The following is a 16,267-nucleotide window of genomic DNA, read 5'->3' on the forward strand; positions in this document are numbered from 1 at the left end:
TGAAGCTTAATTTGTCATGTAGCAATCATGATTTGTAGATAATCACATTTCTCATGCCTTAGGGTTGCTCTCTTAATACGTGCGTATATATGAATATAACACCCATATTTGTCTATGTGTATATATAATTGCACCAAAGCAACACACGATCTCTACAAGATTAGTGGATCGATTACATTCAGATCTGAAAATCTAAAACTAAAACTTGTGGGTCGGTTTTGCATTATCAGTCATCTCTGTAAGTGTATTAGCACATACCATTCATGCCCATTTTCATTTGTTAAGTTTGTTTATATTGTTCTCCGAAAATGTTTTCGTAGATTGAAAAATAACATGAATATTGTCTAACAGTTACATGTATTTTTATTGATTTTTTCTTCAAATTTCTATAGAGAAATGGAGAACGAATTGGATTTAACACTGAGGTTGGGTCTGCCAAGTCCTACTGTTGAGACAAATCTGAGCTTAAATACTCTCACCATTGATCAGGTTTTTTTTCAATTAATATTATCCTTGTCACTGTTACCGATTGATGAAGCCATGAACAACAAGAAAAATTACACACAATTTTGAAGTTCCAAATGATTTCATCGTTGTACTTTTGATATAATTCAACGAAATTTTAGTTGTAAAAACATGAAATATCTGATGAATAAATCCTAGAGATCTATCACACCGGTTACCACTGAAAAAAATACATGACTTAGTACATGTTTATCTTAAATCTCACACAGAATTTTCATTTGAACAATTTCATGTATATTGATTGAACTCATATGTAATTCATTAATCTTTGTTTAAGGAAAAAAACTAATCCCACACTGTTTTAAAGGTAACAGTTGCAATTTGGAGGAAAAGAACATTTAGTCATTGTCATCATTTTCTTATTACAATTAATAATTTAATACCATTTATAACAGCGCTACATATGGACAATTATTACATAAATACGTATTAAATGCTAATTAATTAAAAAATATTAATACACCATAATAGGGGAACAACGTCGACAGTAACCGCCGAGACAACAACAACGACAGTGAGATTCTTTGGAACAACAATGAATCGACCAACGACCACGAAGGTGTGAGAAAGAACGTCGACGTCAATATCCAATACTACAACTTAGTCTTCAACCACTTCGCCGGCATCGGCGAGACCTTGAACGTTGCTACTTTCCCGACGCAGCCGTCTCCGGCTCCGGCGACGGAGACTCCTATGGGAAGTGAACATGTGCTCATTGATGTCCCTGCTAAGAGAGCACAACGTAACTCTTTAGCGTTTAAAGACGCTGTGGACGCAAACGCAACTTTAGTGCGTCGTTGAGGCTGCAGCGGCGCCTGTTTAGCAGGAAGGATTAACGAGATGAGAAAATGTACGAACAAGAACTGCAACGCAATTAACACTCCTATGTGGCGAAAGGGTCCTCTTGGTCCCAAGGCAAGTTCATTAACTAATCTCAAAATCTTTAACTTATTAACCGTGTCCGAATTAAATGTATGATGATAACTGCGCTGCTTAAACCTAAACTTACACTAAATGAATTTTGATTGGTTAACTAATGTGTTTCAGAGTTTATGCAATGCTTGTGGGATAAAGTTCAGGAAGGAGAAAGAGAGGAGAGGCAATGGAACTGAGTGACTGTGGTTGTGTTTGTATTTGATTAATATAAACAAAAAGAGAGAAAATGACTCATTGTTAACTAAGCATTATCTGTCTCTGATTAAGCTTATTGAGATGAAAGCTAAACTATGGAGATTTAAGCATATTTATTGAAATGTCATTCATATTCTATATGTTAGATATATTAATTTTTGCAGCTTTTTAATGAAAACAAAAAATGTTACATATACCTACATCATTAGAGTTGTACCAAATTATGCTAAATAATGGCATTAACTTTAAAGCAAAATACCATTTTAATTTTTTTATATCCTTTTTAAGTTTATTCGATATGTTTCTATTCACTGTTTCGAAATCGATATGTACTTAGTACTTATATTTCAAGTACGACTTTTTATTTTTGTTTTATTCTTTGTCGTCTATTTTTACTAGTTTTCTCTTGTGGTCGTATATCTCCGGAAAGATTTTGATCTTTATTGGCTTCTAAATCGATCTGTGATTCCATTTTGATGACATTAATCAAGGCTACTTAGTACTTATAACTGTACGATTTGTTATTTTTGTTTTATTCTTTGCCGTCTATCTTTACTAGTTATCGTTTAGATTTCTCTTGTGATCGTATATCTCTGGAAATATTTCAATTTTTATTGGCTTCTACTTCTGAAGATAATGTGTTTTCATCAGTTTATGTGTTACTTGTTTTAATAGAATTTTTAGAAGACAAAAAAATATTTATTCGTTATTAAAAAAATACAAAAGCATATTCAATCATGGAGAAATACTATATATTAGTAACTTTAAAAAGGCTATTTAAAAGAAAAACATATCAGAAGTAATACATATTCGCACACGAAGTTACATAAACTATTATTGGTTCATCTATCTACTTTTATCAGGTTTTAGTGTTTTTATTTTCTTTTGACACCAATTTTCAGTTTTACAGTAATTCACGTCTAGTGATGAATTCATCCGTCGTCATTAGTCATTTAAAAATTGAAATATTGACGTAAAGAAAATTCATATTACTGATTTTAATACAGACAGATTTCTAAAATGTAGTCTTTATATATTTTTTCTCAAATTCATCCCATTGCACTGCTTTTTCATTTCCTATCAATTTTAATGGATTTTCAAATGGTTTGTACGGTTAAAATTAATTACTCTCCAAGGATGAGATTTACATATTTTGAATTCTGGTTATGTATAGAAATAAAATGATTCAAATTAAAATATATTGATATTGCAGCTGTATGTATGACTGTACGTTTACTAAAAAGGGACGTTATTCTTCTTCTTTTTTGAGCAATAGAGACGTTATTCTTTAAACCAATGTAATTGGTTTTCTTTGTTTGTGTTCGAGTTGTTGCATATATTAATGATACGTATCTAGTCCACAGCGAGAAGATATAATTGCAAAACCGGTTACATTGGTTTGAGAGAAATGTTGTTTTTTATTGGCGAACGCGTCAGTTAAAATAATGATATTTTAAGTACATTGATATGAAACGGTCATTTTAAAAATCAAAGTAACAAATATTTTATTTGTTCATAAACGAAATGAAATTGAGACATATGAACATAAACATATAAACTCAAATACGAGCATAAACGTATAAAACGTCGTAATATGAAAACCTCTCAAATATCTATGAAATTTGACCGCAGTTGTGGATCACCGCAACGGGTACGGAAGTTTTCGTGCTTAAAGCCATAATGCTCGTGACTATATCCATTCCTTGAACAACTTGGCCGAACACAACACACTCGTCATCCAGATCCGGGTTCGCCTGCGCAGGGCCGTCTCAAACTTTTTACAGACCCTGTTTAAAAAAGAAAATAAGACCTCTTTTAATAATCTGAAATAATTTTGTTTTTTTACAAAATACCATTATAATATAAAATAAATACATTAATTTAATTATTTTTAATCTAAATAACACTAATTAATTTAATTATTTATAATCTAAATAACACTAATTTTATGTTATTAATGCAAAATCATTGATCAAATCACTAAATTTGATTATTTAGCATTTTTAATGCAAAATCATCGATCAAATCATCAAATTTGATCATTTTTCTAACTTTTTCAGTTTTTACGTTTATTATATTCACGATCAGAAATCATAATCTATAAATATAATAAAGTAAAAAAATCGGAATAGTAAGCTATATACTCTTGATTGAACAAGTCACTCTTTTTTCTTGTCAAGCTAGCTTTATTTTCTTCGTGTTTGCTATTTTTAATTAAAAATGGTGAAGAAAATATATTTTGTTCTCCGTATTTATAGTCACTAATTAATAATTGTTTTCTAAACATAATCAATTAGAATATTGACTTTTAATACTACCACTGAATATTCTAACACACACCAACTATTTATTACTTTCCATAATATATAATTGATATAAATAATAATTACTTCCTAATTTATTGCATTTTTAGTTGGTTATATAAAAAAATATTGTAGTTTATATTTATTAGTTATAAATACGAAAACTAAATTAAAATAGTCATTCTGATTTTATAAAAATATGATTTTAAATTTATAACTATTAGTAAAAAAAATAAAAAAAATTATGGACCCTCTAAAATTTTGGACCCTATTCGACCGCTCCACTTGCACGTGCTAAAAGACGGCCCTGGCCTGCGCGTGGATCATGAACTGAGATCCGGTGCTGTTTCGACCACGGTTCCACATGGAGAGTATACCTGGACCGGTGTGCTTCTTGATGAAGTTCTCAACCTCGAAAAACCTACTGTCGTAGATACATTCGCCTCCGTTTCCTTTCCCTCCGTCAATGATATCTCCTCCTTGGATCATATAACCTGGGTCAACATGGTGGATGATCGATCCCTTGTAATGGAGTGGCTTACCAAGCTTCCCCATGCCTTTCTCGCCGGTACAGAGGGCGCGAAAGTTCTGCCGTCCGTGGGGTCGTGTCGGCAAAGAGTTCCATTATGATCATACCAGCTGGTTTTCCGTCCACGGTCATATAAAAGTAAACCGTAGGGTTAGCCCGAGGAGGAACAGGGGTTCCATTAATGGCCGGAGGTGGTATGAGTGGACCAACAGGGTTAACGTTAATTGTGCACACACCACCAGCCGCAACGTTAACTGTGATGTTTCTGTCGGTTTCATTGATGCGAGAATTAATTTCCATTTTCAGAGAAATTTAGGGCTGTTTCTGCGAAGAGATGAACTGATTCCAAGCAGTTAAGATGGAAGAATGGTTGAAATAATCAAATCTTATCTCCGTATTTCATAGGGCTTTACGGCTTTTACAGCTAATTTTAGACCATTTAAATTTGACTGCACTCATTGAATTTGTGTTTTTTCTTTCTAAGTCCATGTAAATGTGGCTATTGTGTTCTTTTATCAGCTAAACACACAAATATTTTACACAGTCATTAATAAATCGGGGAAAACCAAAATATAATCCAGTCCATAATTTATATTGGATATTGTTTTACCAAAATGCTTATCAATTAATAAAACACCAATCAGATTATACTATTATAGTATTATACAATTAGTGGGATTAGTTTCAACACTATACTAAATTTGATATCTATATTTAAAACCCATGATTTTGACAAGATAATTTAATATTCCGTTGTTTTATTTTAGTTGTTATTTTAAATTTGCAGGTTTATGTACATTGATTAAGAAATATTTTTTTTTATATTTCTTATGTAAAAACATGATTATCGGTCATTTAACTATATTTTAACCAATAAAACTAGTAAGATATATAAATTTAATAATTTTTTCGATGAAATTTTAAACAATATTTATTTTGAAACAAAAAAATACTTTACAACAATAACTAAACTGTAATGGAAATAGTATAATGAAATTTATAATTTTATATGTTTAGTCTATTTTTAACTTCTGAACTTTCTGTTTACTTTTCTGTGTTATTTTTTATTTGTTTTTCTTTTTGAAAAAAAAAAACTTATTTCCGGTAGAATAGACGTGACAAAAACATAACGTATTGGCTAACCCCAACCGTCCCAACCCTCGAGTTTATAGATACCAGCATCGGTTAAGATCGTTTTGATAACCTTGACCAATACGTTAAGTTGTCTACGAAAGGGTATTTAACAATAGCTTACATTTGTTTTTCAAAAAAAAAAAAAGCTTACATTTATCATAATTTATTTAAATTATTTTCGTTTTCTATGGTCTGCGAGTATCGCTTATTCGCTTGTCAACTGACCCATGCTCTACTACCACCGAGCCACTGGCAACAAACACTTTTGCTTACAAATATAATGGTTACTTCATCTTTTTGTATTAAATAGTATAATGGTTAATTCATCTTTTTGTATTAAATAATTGTCCCCAATTTAAGATTCGAAGTGGGTCAAGTGAAACACATCACCATTGTTCAAATCATCGGATTACAAAGGCTGAACAACGTCAGTAATTAAGATTTAATTCCAATTTCCAAGTTATATATATATATTATTATGAGAACTTACATTGTGTTTGTCCCCAAGTATGGAGTGTGTAACTAAAAGAAGCTGATGAAAGAGATCCACCAGCCAAGACCAAGGCACAGTAAGAGAGAGAGGTCCCCACACTGAAGAGTGAATGCAGGAGCACAAGATAAAAAAAATAAACAGAAGATGAAATCTACTTTCCAAGACTTAGAACCATATGGAAACATCATGCTGCTTTTGTTGCATCGTTCCAACTACTCCTGGCGGCGTTGACATATCATCTCTGTAAACGAATGAGGCTATATCGAACGGTCCAGCAGAATCATACACACCCTGAAACCTGTTGCTGCTACTATTGTTATGGGCAGCTTCAGAGTTGTTATTGTTGTGTGCAGTGTCGTAGTAGTTGAACCCATTGATGTTGTACGTTTGGTTACTGTTGTTGTTAGCTCTGTTGAAGTCTTCAAAGAAACTCCCTTCCCCCATGTTTCCTTGGAACTGGAGATGCTCTTGATGACTCTGGACCGTTGGTTGAAGCAGTGACACGCTCTGATTCTCCATGACCATAGGAGTTTGGTTGCTCTGGACGTTCCTGTCGTACATGGACATGAGCTCGGAGATCATCTTCTGCCCATCTTCAGGAACTCCAATACCCGTTAAGTCGATTGGCTGGTCCACCGAGTTCACAGGCCTTGGCCGAGAAAATCCAACGACAGGCTTAACTTCGTTGACATGGAACCTGGACGGTCCTGCTCCTCCATACGGTAAACAACTGTCCCGGTGTGGACAACCCAGTTGATGGTTGTCTCTTGAGTTCCTATCCAGAAACCCCCTATGGACACAACCAGGATTCTCACAGGTGAAGACCGTTCTCTCCATTATAGTGTTCAGATCTCTGTTAGGCTTCCTCTTCCTCATGAATTCTGATGAGACTTCTTCCTTCACAGGCTTGACCTCTTCCGCTTCATAAACAGCTTCAACGTCGTACTGACTAGACTCATTCATCAGAAGCGAGCAACTTCCACCGCCTGATAAAGGAGGGCAGGACTGAGGGTAAAGCTCTCGAGCCAGGGCCTCTTCTTGGTTAACAATGGCGAGCCAAGTAGCACTCTCTTTAGCAGTCATCTTATCCTGCAAGCATTTAGACTGCCTCACGAGCTTACGGATCTTCGCAACATCAGGAAACATATGCTTGATCACCGCAGTCAAAACACCCACTTTCCACGCCTTCTTCAGATCATGAGGCTTCTTGTAAGGAGCAGGACCACCGAGCTGCTGACACCACCAGTCTTCTTTCCCGGTAGGCCACCACGGAGGAGGGACACCTTTCTCCAGAGGAAACCGTCTCTGAGGAGGATCGCAATGCTGCATCAAAGCAGACAAAAGAGACCCAAGCGTCGTGTCCTGAAGCTCTTGCAAACTATGCGATGTAGGTCCGCTACTTTCACAAACCCCAGAGATGTTGTTGTTGTTGTTCTCCGCTTGGTACTTAGATATAGCAGCAGGACCGTTACGATCGAACCTGACTTTATCTTTCCACCACTCACGTAGATTATCCGAAGCGCCGGTGACAGGCTTCCCGTTCTCGGGGATGATACCGTAGACAAAGCCTTGAGCTTTGCAGACTTCCATCATCTTCAACATGTACTTCAAGATCCCGTCCTGAGCTCTAGACATTTTCTTCCTCCTCGCTTGCTCTTGGGACTGTTGTCTCTGCTTGGCGGAATCAACAACAACAACAACTAAAAAAAAAAAAAAAAAAAAAAAAAAAACAACAACAACAACTCCTTGTTTTTTGCTCTTGTCGTGTTGCTGCTCCTTGAGACGTTTGAGACGCATTTTGTCTCTCCACATCCTCCTCTCGAGCTCGTCCACATCGATTTCTTCATCAGTATAGTCATCTTCAATGATTGAATCCGGTTCAGGGTGTGGTGCGGCACAGAAGTCAAGTTCGGAAGGAGAGTAGAAGTCCATGTTCCCGCCTAACATCCCCATCTCGTTAAACATCATCGTACAGAGCCGGTTAAACCTAGACCAGAGCCAGTAAGAACAGAACCGGTTAATACAAAACCAAAACAATCAAACCAGAAATATAGAAGTACCAATACTGATATATCTGATGAACAACAAAATCAAACTGGAAAATAAAATTAGTATCTCTCTATTTATCATCATGGATTTAGATAACTGGTAAACCCATGGATGTATCTACCAATAGCACCATGAAAGAATCTATCTACCAATCATCATCTTCAGTACAATAATCGATTGAAAGAAAGTAGTTACCTGGAGATAAAAAGGAATCAACCCAATAGATATGACAAAAGCTTTAAAGAAAGTGGAAATGATTAAACCCTAAATAAATTCATCCCAATAAAAAAGTTGATAAAGGAGAAGAAGAAGAAAAGTCGACGAAGATCACGTGTGTGGAAAGCGACTTGCGTTTCTTTGTGGAGTCTCTCTCTCTGTACATCATGGAGACACCGGGGGTTTATTATATATTATTTATTTTAAATTTATTTTTAAAGACATCATTTTATTGACCAATTTATTAAAATAATTTCCGAAAATAAATAGCAATTAGCAAAGCGCCTCTTGACTTATTTCTCTCTTTTTATATTACGCGGTATTAGTTTAACTGTTTTAACACGTATTATTAATTGCTTCGAAATTAAAATACGTAATCTATTTCTGTCCATTGTATTCATTAAAATATACTCTTCCAAAGTGATGACAGAAAAAATGTTCCACAGTAGTTGACTTTTTGATTGAAACACACAAAGTCACAAACGAATAAAATATATACCGATCATCTTGATGCATTTGCAGCATAAGGAACAAAAGCCTCATCTACATACGTGGAAGGTGCTCGTGACGTTGCTGTTCTTGAGTCACTGCTTGAGTCTGGTGCAAGAAACGGAGCTGTTAACGGACTTCTAGCTTTAAAACTTATCAGTAAGTATTATCTACACTACACCAACCACCACAGCTTTGTCGAAATAAAAAATTTCAAACTAATATTATTTGTAAACATTCCTTTTATTATCGAGCGCATTCTGATGTTTAATAAAATAATTACAATAAGAATATCAAACAGATTAAAAGCCTATAACTCATCGTCATCTAAGTCAAAGGCATCAAAAGCACAAAAATAAATTCGAAACGAAAAAAACACTCCAAAGGATAGGCTGAGATGCATTCAGATCAAAGCATGTGCTCAAATCCTCCACCTTGATGTGTTGGGACTCGCCCAACTCCAACATTGTGAACCAACTGTTGCAGCCACCTCCTTGCTATTTGATCCTCCTGAAAAGAAACATAACCCAAGTTTTCAACTAAGCCAGCCATCTCTTACACAAACAAATTCAAAATAGGACAATGACTTACGCGAAGACAATTGCTGAAGGTTCCATCTCGTAGAGAGTCAGGGAGGCAGCTTCCGAGTGCAGCACAAGCCCTAAATTAACACACAAGTGACAAAGCTCAAGCATGGAAAAAAGCCAAGAGAAACAATGTGATATGATTATCTCTGAGGAAGTTTGTTTTGAACTAACACAAACCTTGGGTTGTCTGATAAACGGAGGTAACAACGAATGATATGCTTCAGAAGGCGTGGAGAAGGCTGCTCCACTAGCGACTGAACCATATTGCCCAACACTCGGCCAACAGCAAAAAACCGCTCTGCTGTTGTGCAGATGTAATCCATCCCTACATCATCCAACAAGATCTTCTGAACTATGAATGTTGCAACCTAACATTTATCATCACAGCAATGTTAATTTCGTAAACAAGGCGTTTATGCACATTATCCAGTGGAAAAAATGGTGATGTTAAGTTAAAAAGGGTTTACAGTTTTGGACAGCTCACTCCCCATCTCCATGGTGCGAAGGCAGAGAGGAATAATTTCGGTTGAAAGAAGGAAGCTAATGACCTCTGTATCATCAACCTGGTTAAAGAAGGATGCGAATGATCATATTCTTATTCCACACACTAACTAGCTAAAAGAAACACAAAGCATCATCTACCCTTCATTCAGAGAAACCAAGACCATTTACGCAAACTTTTAGTCCTTCTACTTTCAGCAACAATTTGGTGGGGGTGGGGGGAATCTCAAAACTGAGAAGCTACAGAAAAGGTTTACCTTGACAAGTGCACCAATGACACCTAAGCTAGTAAGGCGCAAGTACTCGAAAGGTCTGGACTTGCTGGTTGTATTAAGGAAGGGGTAAAGGTACAATGGGATGTGAGCTGCGCATAAGAACAAACAAGGGCATAACAATCAGTTGTCCACCATTGTGAAATAAACTAAAACCATAACAAGAAACTAATACTCAATAACAACCACTAGTAGCATTACCCTTGAGGAATAACATTCTGGTGTCGGAATGAGACGCTACACACTGCAGAGCGAGAGAGAGAGAGCAAGAAGGAATTGTATCAGGAGGAATCTGATGGATTAGGCAAATAAATGAACAAATGAAATATCTAACCTGAAGTAGGGCAAGTGAATTGCAAACACGGTTGGACTGAGCAGGAGTAAGATTTGGAGGTGCAAGAACAGAGTAGATCGAAACTATCTCCTGTTAAGCATTTGATTAGTAACTTTCACTTGGATTTAAAATTAAAAAAGAGAGAGAGAGATACCTGCAACAAAGCAGCAATGGTACCAAAAGAGTTCCACAAGAGAGGAGCCAGATCCTGAAACAGTTCTCTTTTCTACAACAACAAGTGGTCAAACAAACTAAATTCAGACAGTGAGATTGTCAAAAACCATATCATCGAAACCCTAAGCTATTGTTCTCGAACCTTGGAAAGCTCGAGGAGAGCATTCTCTCTGAGTTCGGGATTGCTGAGATCGAGAACCAACTGCTCTGCGGAGGCCAAGTTTCGATCTTTGTTCGCCGGAGCTCCTCCGGCCATTGAGAGAGATGGATGTAGATTCGCCATTTTTGTTCCAAACCAGATTCGATTAACTTTGTGTTTCGCTTTTTACTCTCTTCCTACTTTTTCTCGAGTTTGAACCATTCGGTCTCTTTCTTCTTCTCTCTGTGAAATTTTGGAAATGACAATTACGCCCTTTGTTTCTTTTTTCTCTCTTCGATTCTACTATAGTTTAGTTATGAATCCTGGTAAATCTGTTAAGAACAAATTTAGTAAAAAATGAAAATGGTAAAGAAGAATGATTAGTATGATACTGATATTGTTCGAGATGATTTTGTTAGACCGTTGTGACTTGTGAGCGGGTGTTCTCAACGTCAACTAAAAATGATTACTTTCTGATAGAAAATATGGTCAATAAAGGGATATGTTTCCATCAAACGAAGGTGTTTTTTTTTTGGCTTAAATTTGACTCAAACGAAGGTGTTGGAACGTCTTTTATTCATCTATATGTTTATCTATATAATACTAATATTTAAAGTAAATTATAATACATTTATTTTTTTAAACACAAATCTCGTTTTCTCCAACGTAAATCTCTATCTTTTTTTCTATTTTAAAATAGCAAGTGGCAACAAAAATAAAATTAGTGGAATAAAAGAAATGAAACAATAGGAGTGGAACGTAAAGAAAATAGAATACCTTTATTTCATGAGAAATTTTGGAGAAATACTTAAGATTTTCGGAAAATACATTTATGTATATATAAATTTACTAAATTATTCAATCTTAATATTTTTCAATTCCTAATTTATTTTATATTTAAAGTAACGGTTTTACAATCTTTAAAATATCTACCCAATATATTTAATATATCTTAAACTTTTTATTAGTTGGAAAAAGATAAAATAAAAAAACTCAACAATGCGTGTCTCCTTCTTTGTATCCTCTACTTTTGAACTTTTTTTTTATTTCTTTAGTTTTACAGATTTTTCCTCTCTCCTTATTAAAAAAACTTGGTGATTCACGAATTAGTTTCAGTTTCTAATCATGCTTCTATTTATTATGACAATAGTTCTGTTTTTTTTTAAAGAAAAATCATATTGCATATGCCGGTAGATAATCAAAACCATACTAAAAGGTGAATAAGAAGGTCAGGGAGAGTGTCCACGTCAATTAAAAAAATCAGCCTATCAGAAGGCTTTGTTTCGCCATGTCATGTAAGATTCAATCGAATAAGTTTGCCATTGTGTGTTCTTAAATTTTTTGACTATAACCCATATCAAGTCCATACCTCTTCGTATACCATTAACTAAATAATGTCGTCTGGCCCATTTAAAAAATAAGCCGTCGTCTCTGATTCTTCCTTTTCCTCTGCGTCGTTTCGGGTCGACTATCTGCGTTTCACCGTTCTTTCATTCCTGTTCTTTAGTTTTCTCTTAATGAGCTATTCTTTCCTTCCAACTCCCTCTCTTTCTACTCCTATATAAACCACTTCGTCAAAGACTCTCTATAACATCCATTCAATGATAACAATCGATGGCTATGAAATTGATTCAAACCTCCGACAAGTCTCGTGCTGCACTATATTTCGTCGACATATCACCAAGGCTATCAGAGTGGGGATTACGCTTTAGTTTGATCTATTTCTGGGAGGCCAGAAACACTGCCAATGGTGGGAGCTGCTCATCCTCGACGAACCAGGGTATGATTGATTTTCTCTGCAATTTCCTTCATGTGGATTCTCACTCAAACTTCCTTACATCTTACTGATTTCGTTTCCGACAGGGCACTGTGATCTACCAGCCTCAACTCAAACCAGGATCCACTTACAGCCTCAAGAATTTATTCGCTACGAAGCCGAAAGAGATCTATCGAGTTGCTGATCTGCGTGTAACCATTTGTTTCTCGCACAGCTCTGTCCTCTTCCATCTTGAATACCTATCAACGCCGACCGGTTCAGATTCTACTTACATGAAGGTTTTGAGTCCAACTGTGGACTCTGAAACAGTCTTCAGCTTATCTGCCATGTATTTGATGCATATTATTGAGCTTCTTTTCTAATTTCACTTTATTAATTTTCAAAACCACTATCGTTGTTTACAATTTGGTTTAAGAAACATTGGTGCAAATTAGCATATCGTATAAACACCAAGACAACATAGAACTAGAACTAAACTTTTTGTTTAGTTTACGTTGTAAGTTCTATATTTTGCCTACTGCTTTGTTACTTTTATAGGTGATCTCCATTGAAAAGGGCTTATGTTTACATGAACAAGATGAATCAGGCAAAGGACTGTTTTCCATGTCTCTAAAACGCTACGAGAGGCACTCATACGCCGAGAAACAGGTAAAGGCTCCATATTCCCACAATGTATGTTTACTGTCTCCGAAGCTCTGTCAAACATATACTTATGTACAATATCTATTACAAAACTGGCTTACAAACTGAGAATAAATTGTGTATACACAAACGAACAGGTCAATGGAACATAGCAGGCTTAAGGCTAGGGGTGATCTTTTGGATATCAAAGGTACTGATACATTTTCGTGATGAACATGTATATATAAGGTTCAATTTTTTTACTTAACATTGGGGATTAACAAAAGTGATGATGATATGGATTCATTGCAGGCATTATGTGGGAAAGTATTTAGAATCAATTGCATAAGTGAACTCCAGACTCTCGAGTAACAGCTGGACACTTCTCTTAAACATCTTTGCTCCAGAAAAGTATGTATGTATATCTTCCTTTATGGACGCATACTCACACGCACACATCTCTTTTAAATTGTTTGAGTTTGTGCAGATATAAATATATGCCTAACTATTGTAAGTGATGTGGAAAGATTCTTATTTATCTTTAAAACTATGGTTATAGGTCATGCATGGTTTAGTGTTTGTCTCATATGAATGAATACAATTTTGACTCATTGGTGCATAATCAATGTACGAGTCCCTCAACCACCTTCAAAGAAAGGTATGTTAACACCACTTTATCTCTGAAGTCGTGAGTATGTGCGACTTATGTAAACGGGGATGTCAGCATCAAGACAGCTCTCATATTGGAAGACTCATGAGGGACTTAGGGATGGAGATTTTTTACTTGTGGGATTGACCTGATACAAGCAGATGTTTGGGGAAACTGAAGATTTTTTTTTTCAATCAGGTGTCCAACCGAGTTCAAGGAGCTTGCGGTGCATTACTTGCGTGGAGGCGCACAATGGTGGGTCAGTGTGGTTCGGAGCATGCCTGTTGGATATGGATCCCTTGGGAGACCTTTGGAGAAGAATTGAATAGGAAGTATTTTCTGCAAGAGAGCTGGGGGGATTGAGAGCTGATATACGCAAGCGATGTGCAATACATGCATATGGTATCTTGATTGAGTTGGTTGAGAAATCAGTCTTGATGGAGGCTGTGCTTTTGGAGGAAGCAAAGTTCCTGAAAGTACTTAATCCAAGACGACCAGGCGAGCAGAGTTGTCCTGGTGGGGTCAACAACTGTAGAAGGTGTGGTCAGCGAGGCCATTATGCATGGGACTGCACAGCTCATATGGTTGGAGGACAACAAGGTAATCAAAACCAAGGAAATTTTCCACCACCTCTTAAGAGACGAGCCGTGGGACATCGGATGTGTGTCACAGCAGGTCAGGATGACACAGAACCAATAGAATACCAAGAGTGCTCGGAGATATCCCTAAGAATGGTTATTTTTTCGTGGAATTTCGTGGAAATGGCAGGAGAGGGCAATCAGGAGGAAAACACATGCTTTGTAAATAGTTGATCATTGCTTTTTTCTTCTTTTTTGCGTTTCTTAATGTTTGATAACTATTATACTCTTTCAAGTTCCAGTGTTTTACTCCACTTCAGTCTCGAACTTGAGCTACCATCGCTCCACTTTGGGCACCAAATGTTTCTTAAAATGAAGAATTAGTTGTTTCTTTTCATTTGCATAATCATGCGGCAAGCTGCATTTAAGCGGGATTTGTCCGTTTAGTATTAAGGTATCTCCTAGATTTGAACTTGAACTGTCTTCACATTTTCATGGTCTATATGAATACACTGCACAAACACTAACCATGAGCTTCTTAGCAAAAAAATAACCATGAGCTTTATTTTAACAAGGACATGCGTGGTTTTTATTGAGAAGTAATAAAGCATTTTTTGCTTAAAAGTAAGAAAGAACTTTACAAATCTGTTAAATTAAAAGACAAGATTACTTTGTCAATCAATATACGTGTAATCTAAATGTTTCCAGATTACATTAGTAATAATATCATATTATGAAAAATGTAATAATACTAAAGACCGCAAGGATTTTCAAGATCATTAACGATACCCAACTTAATAGTAAACTCCGAGGTGAGTTTTCCAATTTTATGTGTATCTCTTTCAGATAAAATGTTCATAAATAGTATATAAGATATATTCAACTGCCATATACATGTAACACAAATATAGTGAAAAAGGTTAATGGTTTCATTCATTTGATTTGCCAACAAAAATCGATGAACCAAGTAGTTATTAAAATTCAAATAATATGTAAAAGATATAAAATATCTTTTCTAGATTTTGTTTAATAATTGTTGTAAGTCTTGCAGTTTTTCTTTATGTCGCTTGACAAATTATAGTTGTTGTGTTATCGTGAAATGTAAATGAAATTGCAAAAACATCACTCTTTTTTTTTTAAGTTGGAAGATGAAGTGCAATTAATATTTTCTTTTAAAGGTCACTTAAATTAAAGAAAAGGGACCAGCTAAATTTGAATTCAATATGTGTATATTCGTTAAAGCAAGTTTGCAGAAATGTAGTATATTAGATCATGATCCGCGCATCCGCGCGAGTTTATTTTGATTCACATATTTTATATTCACGTTGTATATTATTTAAGATTTATATTATAAAAAGTTAAAATAACCCGGATCCAAAAAAAATCAACCCGGACCAAAAAATTTCAAATACCTATTTAAATCCAAATGTTGAGGACTCGAAGAACTCATACCTGGAATGAACAGATTTATATCTGACCCAGTAAGCTAAATTCCAAACATAATATCTTTTGTTATATTTTTAATTCATTTTGTTGGGTTGGTGAGATTTACTATTTATTCGGAAGATTTTGGCTAACTTAGTGGTATATATTTGTAGGTTTCTTTTTTTTCTGAACAGGAAAAAAAAATTTGGTTTTTGATTAAATTTATCTTACATAACAAATTGTTGCTATAAATAATTTTTATAAAAACTAATTTGTAACAGTAAATATCATTTTTTATAAATTAGAATATTATGGTTTATAGATTCAAAGTATAAAGTTAG

At 35.2% G+C, this 16,267-nt stretch overlaps 2 protein-coding genes, 1 long non-coding RNA gene and 2 pseudogenes across 7 annotated transcripts; 2 read left to right on the forward strand and 3 right to left on the reverse strand.

Moving 5' to 3' along the window:
- Nucleotides 1–396: 396 nt before the first annotated feature.
- Nucleotides 397–1,641, forward strand: LOC108836216 (GATA transcription factor 29-like; annotated as a pseudogene).
- Nucleotides 1,642–3,269: 1,628 nt separating this feature from the next.
- Nucleotides 3,270–4,788, reverse strand: LOC108829073 (peptidyl-prolyl cis-trans isomerase CYP19-1-like; annotated as a pseudogene).
- Nucleotides 4,789–6,031: 1,243 nt separating this feature from the next.
- LOC108829107 (protein ETHYLENE INSENSITIVE 3) lies at nt 6,032–8,545 on the reverse strand. The gene is made up of 2 exons (XM_056996223.1): nt 8,360–8,545; nt 6,032–8,102 (listed from the first exon to the last, which is right to left on the reverse strand). Exon 2 carries the CDS (start codon nt 8,081–8,083, stop codon nt 6,281–6,283), a length of 1,803 nt encoding a protein of 600 aa, XP_056852203.1. The 5' UTR covers nt 8,084–8,102; nt 8,360–8,545; the 3' UTR covers nt 6,032–6,280.
- Nucleotides 8,546–9,093: 548 nt separating this feature from the next.
- Nucleotides 9,094–11,149, reverse strand: LOC108829083 (uncharacterized). Its single transcript, XM_018602741.2, has 9 exons — nt 10,880–11,149; nt 10,718–10,789; nt 10,564–10,653; nt 10,431–10,473; nt 10,215–10,321; nt 9,924–10,019; nt 9,634–9,824; nt 9,461–9,530; nt 9,094–9,379 (listed from the first exon to the last, which is right to left on the reverse strand). The coding sequence occupies exons 1-9, from the start codon at nt 11,018–11,020 to the stop codon at nt 9,278–9,280; spliced, it is 912 nt and encodes a 303-aa protein (XP_018458243.1). The 5' UTR covers nt 11,021–11,149; the 3' UTR covers nt 9,094–9,277.
- A 1,115-nt stretch (nt 11,150–12,264) lies between these two features.
- On the forward strand, nt 12,265–14,898 carry LOC130501329 (uncharacterized). 5 transcript variants are annotated; one of them, XR_008939622.1, is made up of 7 exons: nt 12,265–12,656; nt 12,740–12,981; nt 13,191–13,301; nt 13,433–13,485; nt 13,587–13,689; nt 13,834–13,932; nt 14,122–14,898. It is a non-coding gene; the product is annotated as an uncharacterized LOC130501329 (long non-coding RNA). The 5 variants fall into 5 exon arrangements; XR_008939620.1 differs by having other exon boundaries at nt 12,740–13,301; XR_008939621.1 differs by having other exon boundaries at nt 12,740–13,301; nt 13,587–13,685.
- The last annotated feature ends 1,369 nt before the right edge of the window (nt 14,899–16,267 follow it).

This window comes from Raphanus sativus, unplaced genomic scaffold, assembly GCF_000801105.2.
Source record: "Raphanus sativus cultivar WK10039 unplaced genomic scaffold, ASM80110v3 Scaffold0165, whole genome shotgun sequence".
Taxonomy (NCBI): Eukaryota; Viridiplantae; Streptophyta; class Magnoliopsida; order Brassicales; family Brassicaceae; genus Raphanus; species Raphanus sativus.

What these genes read in the sequence shown, in the direction of transcription:
- LOC108829107 (XM_056996223.1), bottom strand. Translation starts at nt 8,083, where the DNA reads ATGATGTTTAACGAGATGGGGATGTTAGGCGGGAACATGGACTTCTAC.
- LOC108829083 (XM_018602741.2), bottom strand. Translation starts at nt 11,020, where the DNA reads ATGGCGAATCTACATCCATCTCTCTCAATGGCCGGAGGAGCTCCGGCG. An exon ending in CCATTGCTGCTTTGTTGCAG is followed by an intron (nt 10,654 to 10,717) that starts GTATCTCTCTCT and finishes AATGCTTAACAG; the next exon opens with GAGATAGTTTCGATCTACTC. An exon ending in ATTCACTTGCCCTACTTCAG is followed by an intron (nt 10,474 to 10,563) that starts GTTAGATATTTC and finishes CTCGCTCTGCAG; the next exon opens with TGTGTAGCGTCTCATTCCGA.